This window comes from Theobroma cacao, chromosome 5, assembly GCF_053813885.1.
Source record: "Theobroma cacao isolate CCN51 chromosome 5, ASM5381388v1, whole genome shotgun sequence".
Lineage (NCBI taxonomy): Eukaryota > Viridiplantae > Streptophyta > Magnoliopsida > Malvales > Malvaceae > Theobroma > Theobroma cacao.
The window spans coordinates 41,508,773-41,516,451 of NC_142643.1; the positions used below are offsets into that span (position 1 = coordinate 41,508,773).

General features: G+C 33.9%; 1 protein-coding gene across 1 annotated transcript; it reads right to left on the bottom strand.

Annotated features, from left to right (window-relative positions):
- Nucleotides 1-124: 124 nt before the first annotated feature.
- Nucleotides 125-4,023, bottom strand: LOC18599683 (non-specific phospholipase C3-like). Its single transcript, XM_007029748.3, has 4 exons — nucleotides 3,192-4,023; nucleotides 1,123-1,529; nucleotides 791-961; nucleotides 125-708 (listed from the first exon to the last, which is right to left on the bottom strand). The coding sequence occupies exons 1-4, from the start codon at nucleotides 3,821-3,823 to the stop codon at nucleotides 377-379; spliced, it is 1,542 nt and encodes a 513-aa protein (XP_007029810.3). The 5' UTR covers nucleotides 3,824-4,023; the 3' UTR covers nucleotides 125-376.
- Nucleotides 4,024-7,679: the final 3,656 nt, after the last annotated feature.

Below are 7,679 nucleotides of genomic sequence, written 5' to 3' on the forward strand. Positions count from 1 at the left end.
CACATTGTAAGAAATACGGATAACTTACTTTATATTAAATGTCCGTTTTAAGATTTTTCCTATTACCGTATTCTCTAACTTGTATCAAAAACAATATAAATATACTCTAAGTACATTGAATGTGCTCACAAAACATTGATTACAACAAATATTATAAATACAAACACAGTTACATGAAAAACGGATATGGATTTATGATTTACCTATCCAAGAAAGAACAGGAGACTTAACTTTTTTTGGTTCCCACAAACTTGTTAAATCCTTCAAAATTAGCCAAGGCAAGGCTAACTTGGTATCAAATCTCCACGTAGAAAGAACAAATGCAAACCCAAATTTTCACTAACTTGGCAGATTGTGACAATCATGGTTGTTTTTATCACTGATCACAGACCAAACAAGAGAAGACCTTCTGCATGAAAGTTTTTGTTGTTGTCCTAGTAGGTTGTGCGTCAGCTGAAAGAGAATCCCCTGCTCCATTAATTTCCTTTGCTTTCTGGCCATCATCATAGAATTTCTTGAAGGCATCTTCAACGTACTTGAGTCCAGATGAGACAGTCATGTTCTCAACAAGTTTGAATGGATAAATATCTTTCAGGTGATCTCCATTCAATGCTGCTGCTGCCTGTACTAATTCTTCCTGAAAATCGCTTAGTTTCGCGGTTTCTTTTGCATCTGTGTCCCTCATTCTCACAGGCTCAGGCAATTTTTCTACACTCACAACATACTTTCAATTAATTATGAGGGCCAAAAAACTGTAGGAATATGAATAAAGGGTTTTTGGTTTGCTCACCTGGACAATCTGTTCTTGGGCTGCTTCTGTTCACAACAATATCAAAGGAGCCAGCCCATGCATCACGCTTTGTTAGAAATTCTTTCAGATTGAAAATCCTTTTAACTGTTGCTGCAATCGAGGAATGCTCGAACTCGGATGTAGGATCTGGCCCTGATGGCCTATGCAACACTGAATATTGATGAAGCAATAGCTTCAGTTAAACCATTTACATTTCTATTCAAAATGTTGTTGTTTTTACTTTGGATAGAGATTGATTTAATAAGAACAAGCACATTACTGATAACTTGCATTAGTGCACAGTAGAACGCTGCGGGAAAGTTGGGACTTACCTGTTCCACGCTCAATCCAGGGAGAAACCATAATGGCTGGAACCCTGCAACCAAGGCGATCAAACTTGAAGTTATAAGGCTCAGGACCAACGACATCATCAGGACTAGGGACTCCGGTAGGCGTGGGGACATGGTCATAAAAGCCACCATGTTCATCATATATAACCAGGAACAAGATTTCGTTCCACTGGGGACTTGATCTAAGTGCCTCATAGATTTCTTTTACAAGCTTCTGGCCCTCTGATACATCATGAGACGGGTGATCATCATTTGCAGCAGCTGTTAAAATGTCAAAGTATCTTGGTTCAATCACCACATAGTTAGGTAGCTTCCCCTTCTCACAGTGACGCTTGAAGCTTAGATCATATTGATGGAAGTTGTCCACATATTTCAATCGCCTAAGGGTCCTGGCATTTGTCAATAAGGAAATCATTCTATCAGTACAAGTTAACGCAGGTCAATACTTTCTAGAATCTAATTTACTTTAATTTTTTCTTTTTTAGTTTCACTATAAATTTTGGTAACTGGGAATTCATTTTTCTCGTTTGTGTAAGTCAAGTATTCTATTCATAAGGTCTACCTAAAGCATAGAAATCCATTTACATGAGTATGAAATAAATTTCAGTTACTTGATGTAATTTTTCTAAAGTTTAATCACATCTTGTTAAAGTACAAGAAATTCCAATGGGAACATGGCATGAACTGCCAAAATTAAAAAAAAAAAAAAAAAAAAAGGGCACCCATAAGCCAAGGAATGATCTTATAAACCAAAACAAAAGAAATATACCTTCAACCAAAGAAACCATTAGATATCTTTTAGACAATTTGAAATTGGGTGTACACATGATTAATTAAGCTTAAACCAAACATAAAAACCAAGTTAAAAAAAGAAAATCCAATCTTATCATCATTCATCCCTATGATATATAGACAACACATACACATATTAATTATAACTACAAAAAGACATAAATAAGTTTAAGAGATAAGATCTTGACCTTGAACTTTTTTTAAGGATTATTTGTTATTGTCAAATTGTTTAAAGATTCTTTTAAAGTTATTGAATAGGGGAGGGTGTCCCACCAGATAAGACCAAGTTGTGAATGATTTGATTGGGGTAGCTTCACCTAAGTAGGTCCCCGTCCAGTGCTTTCCTTCAGCTATTTTACCCTTTGTGCTAAAAACAAAAGTGCTGTCCTAGAAAAATAAACATGTTTTATTATCTCAAAAGAGAAGATAACAAGGGAAAAAATGTTCTCATCTTGGGGATGCAACCAGCTCATTACCAACTATACTATAGTCAACTAATTCTAACCAGTCAAACTAATTAAAACCTATCAGAAAATTGGCAATTCTTAGTTGGTACCAAGAACCAACTAATAAACCAAAGCTAGGAAAAACAAAAGAAAAGACAAGACAAAATTAGCAAAAAAAGAAGATTAAGATTTTTGTAGTAAAATGTAAATGGCCTACCAAGCAGCCCTATCATTTGGATGAACACAAGGAAGTGAGTGGTTGTACGATCTATTCTTTTTCCAATATAAAATTAATGGCCCTTTAAATAGCATGGGATGCTTGAGCAGTCGATTTTTCTTTATCTTTCCTGTTTGTACAGCTGACAAAACTTTTGGACAATAAATTCGGTTAAATAATCTTACAATGTACCTAAAGTGGATTCGGCCACCCTGTCATGTGACCTTACTATATGCCCCCACATCACAATATAATCTGTTCGAACCCAGATATTTTGATCTGTCAGATTTCATACTCCTACCCCATGAGCTGTAAGCAAAGCTTCACATACATGGATAAATAGCTTTACTCTGTTATTTTTACAGATCCAAAAGAACTTTGTTTCCCATCTATCACTTCAAGCTTCAATGTCCCACCATGGCGGCCGGCTTTTGGCATATTATTACAATGTCGTTTTACATTTAATTATTTCTCCATTGACTCTGTCTCTCTCTCTCTCTCTCTTTCCTAAGAAAAGCACTCATACAGCATTTTAATTTTAATTTTTAAATAAAAACTTCCAAATTAAAAGTTTGAAGAGCAGTGAAGTTAATTACCTGTAAAACGCCGTAGATGGAAAAGATTGATAATAAATCCCAAAGCTATATCCGTTCTCTTCCAGTGATTCGAATATAGTTTTTTGCGGAAACCCTTCGATGAGCTGCTGTGTGTTGTTGCTCATGGCCCCATGCGACGTAGCTGAGTGTACGTAAAGCCTATTAGGCTGAGTCGACGCCGGCAACGACGCAAACCACCGGTCACACACGGCGAACTCCGTCACCAACTCCTTAAACACAGGCACGGCCTCTGGTTTGAACCCGTTCATGACAGTCTCCGACAACCCTGCCTGCGTGCGTTCAGCGTTTTGTACAAAACCATTCATTTTTATCTCCGGGTTCGGATCCGGGTTGTTGGTATCCCATGGTTTGCCTGATACTTGCTCATATATGGCTTGGAAAGAGTGGTCAGGGTCAGGATCAACGTAGCCAGCGGTGTCCTGGAAGGTGAGTTGGGCGGAGTTGGGGTCGGAGGTGGAAATGGGGTTGGATTCAGATCCTGTTACGCCATCGATTTCTGGGTTTAAGGTTTTGAACCAGCCTAACATGTGGTCAAAGGAACGGTTTTCTTGGACCAAAACAACCACTGTTTTGATCGGAGACGAAGTAGTAGAACTTGCTTCAGCTACCATTTTTAATGGTGTTGTTCTTTTGGTTTTTCTTGGGTTGGGTTTGAGCTTGCTTAATGTTATTGGGATATATAAATAACGATTTGCACTAAGGTAAGAGGACAGAAATGGAAGTTTCGGTTTAGGAGATAAGAATTAGAGGGCAAGAACAAGATGGTTTTTTGCTTCTTTTTTTTTTTTTTTTTTTTTTTTCTCTTTGTCGATAGCTATGTTTGAAAATCGTTGTATTTTGTTGTGTCTCAACCATTGAAATTATATAATGTAAAGTTCACGTTTCTCACATGAAAGTGTTATTTTGTTTATTTCTGTTTTATGTAAATTCTTCTAAATTATCTTTTTCGTTTAATAGTTTAAATGTCAATACGACTTCAGCATGCCTTCAAGGGCAAAAGTCTTTGTAATTAGCAAGGTGGACTTTTAAGGCTCAAACTCTATAATATTGAGCTAAAGAATTAATCTTGGTTTAATTCAACTTGAACATTTAAAATTTTGACTGGGATTATAGTAATAGCTTTCATGGTTTTTTTCTTTTCAAATTCAATTCTTTAAGTAAAGAATTTATATTGATTAAATCAAATCAATACTCAAACGTCTTTCGTAACTTGATGTAATTAAATGTTAGAGTAAAAATTGTAATAACAGAAAATTTCATTTGTACACTTAATACGTCGTATTTATAAAAAGTGATGATGAAAGAATGATGGAGGGTAATACTCATTTATTTACATTTTGATCCAGCTTCTTATTAATCTCTTATCATCGCATATTAGAAAAGGTGGAATTAGGGTATCATTATTGTCGTGACGTGTGGGTCCGGGAACCCGTCCGGCAGATGCGGGCGAAAATTAAATAATGTGTGGGAGTCGTCACCAATCTTTTTATTTAGGTGTGATTGGTCACCTATTAATCTGATTCTAATCGACGAAGTCCTAAATTAATTTTAGGCCCGTCGAAAGAATGAGAATTGATCCACGTTTTTTAGAGATGGGTTCGGGAGTGCGGTTACGCACGGAGAAAGGTTAGCACCTCCGTGACGCCCGTTCCACGAACGGTACCATTTAATCTTAAGTTATCTTAATATATAGCCTTCTCTTAAGTTAATCCCTACTTTATTAATTAAATTTTTATTGAATTGACAGACTGAGTTTTTCACTTGGTTTTACGTATGCATATGATGCAAGCGTAGAATGATGTCATGACTTATTTATTTTAGATAATGGAGTCGGTAATCTTTTATTGAAAAATTATTCGAAGACCATCCCAACGCTTTGGTGAAGTCTCGAAATTCTCCTCACCTAGAGATATCCCCGAAAGAACTCGTCTCTACAAGCTCCTCGGGGAAATCCCATCATCGGGATTTTCGCGCCATTTGCAAGATAAATGTGACGTGCTATGACAGGATAAGATGTTGATGTCTACATGCACGCGTTTATTGAATTAAGCGGTTCATAATTCGTCCAATTATGTGTTTAATAATTTATCACCTTATTTATATGTTTATTTTGTCATTTTTTTATTTTTTTATGAATTATTTATTTATTTCATTATTATTATTATTATTATTTTGTTTTTTTTATTTTTTATTTAGATCCATATCTTTTAATTAACATTGTTGATTAACATTTAACTTGATTATATCACTTATCAAATAAACAATTAATTAATTTTTCCAAACGATTAAATTAACTTTATTTAGTAATATTTATTTAAGCTAATTAACTAATATTATTAATTTAAATTCAAATTCAACATTATATAAATTTTTTATATATATTATTATATTTTTTACAACAACTATTTGACTTAACAGGTATTGGAGTTTAGAGTTTAGATTTATCCCGACGCTTCGGTGAAAATCCGTCTCGAACTTTGCATCCCAAAAAAAATCCACTTAAAAAAAGCAACTCTTTGCCTTTCTTAGGTGGAATTTCTTCAATAATCATTTTTTTCATTCATTTTATATATATATATATATTTATATTTGTATCATGTATTTTTGTATGTATATTATATTTACAACTATCTAAATATATTTATAATATAACTATTTCTTTCTCTTTTTTTATTTTATTCTTCCCATTTACTTACTCTTGTTATCGTTATTATTATTATTTAATTATTTATTTGATTTCTTAAATATATTTTTTCTTATTTATTATTTTATAAATACATTTATAATTTTTATAAAAACTATATTGAATGCTAATAAAATTAATACTAATAATATAATAACCCAAATAACAAAAAATGCAAAACTTACCTAATTTTGAGTCCGACGAAACCCAGACGAATTCAAGAGCCCACAACTTTTTTTCTTGTCTTGTTTCTTGGTCAACTTGCTTTGTCTTCTTTTTCATTTTCCTTTTCTTTCTTTTTTTTTTCCTTTCTTCCCTTTCTTTCTTTTTTTCTTTTTCTCTTTCTTTTCTTCTCCTTCCCCGCGGGTCCCCTTTCTCTTTTTTCTTTTTCTTCTTTCTTCCTTTCTTTCTCCTTCTCCTTCTTCTCCCCGTTGGCTTCTTCTTTCTTTCTTTCTCCTTCTCTTTCTCTCCTTTCTCCCTGCGGGTCTCTCTTCTTTTTTTCTTTTTCTTCTTTCTTCCTTTCCTTCTCCTTCTCCTTCTTCTCCCCGGCGTAACACTCCCACGGCCGGCGCCTCTCTTTCCTTCCCTACGCCGACCTCTCACCTCTCTCTCTCTTCTTCTTCTTCCTCTTTTTTTTTTCCTTGCTTTTTTTTTTGGGTTAATTCTTGATTTTTTTGTTTCAGTTTTTTTTGGCTTTTTTTTGCAGGTGCCCCCTTCCTCTGGTTTGCTCTATCCTCTTCTTTAAAAATGAGGTTGTCCAAAAATTTGGACAACCCGGTAATGGGGCTCTGGCACCAAAGAGTTGGTAGCCAGAGCCCCATTACTCATGGTGGTTGGGGAAAGGATGGCTGGGCGTACGTCCAGCCATACCTTTTTTTTTTTTAATTATAATTAAAATTATTTATTTTTTTTTTTTTTTAGGTGTCTACAATTATATAGCTGCACATGAAATTTATTGTTCACCCCTTTGCATTTGAATAGCATGGAAAATGTGTCAATTCAATTCCCTACAAAAGAAAGTGTCTTTTCTTCTGTTTTTTCATGAATCCAACAAGAAAAATGTGATTCAATGAATTTGCAAAATCAACCAATATAAGTATTTTTTTTATTTTGTTTTAAAAAAGCATTGGTCCAAATTGATGGCAAATCAACTATATATTGTTCCAAAATTAATGTGTTTATGAAGCTTAAAATGGTAATTAGCACGTAAAACAATTTCACAATCATTGCTAAATTAGGTTGTGTAGGAATGTGATGCGACTGAGGATAGTTTTTTCTTTAAAAAAATAAATCAATGGAAATGATAGCAATGGACTCCGAATCCGCAATCTGCAATTGGGTTGGTTATGGTAGTAGATTTGAATCAATATTTTTGTAACCATTGTCAGTTATCAATACGAGTTATGTATTATGTTCTCTACTTATACTCAAGGCTAAAGACTTTATGTAGCATTATGTACTCTAACCATTTCATTAAATCATTATCAATTTACTTTTTTAAAAAATACGAATTATGCTTTTTTTAAAAAAAGAAAATTAATCAATGCAAGTGATTATTTTTTAAATGAAAAATGCATATGCTTTTTGGACAAGTAGTAATAGTGGCAAAGTGGGCAATCAAAAGATGAGATGTAATAAGCACCTAGCATTAGCATTATCTTGTAAGTAATTAGTAATTAATTGAATAGTGTATGGCTTTTAATTTATAAAGCATCACGCTAAGAATCACAAAGTTTCCACGTGCTTTCTTTTTCTCTTTAAATGAATTAATTAATAATTACCTG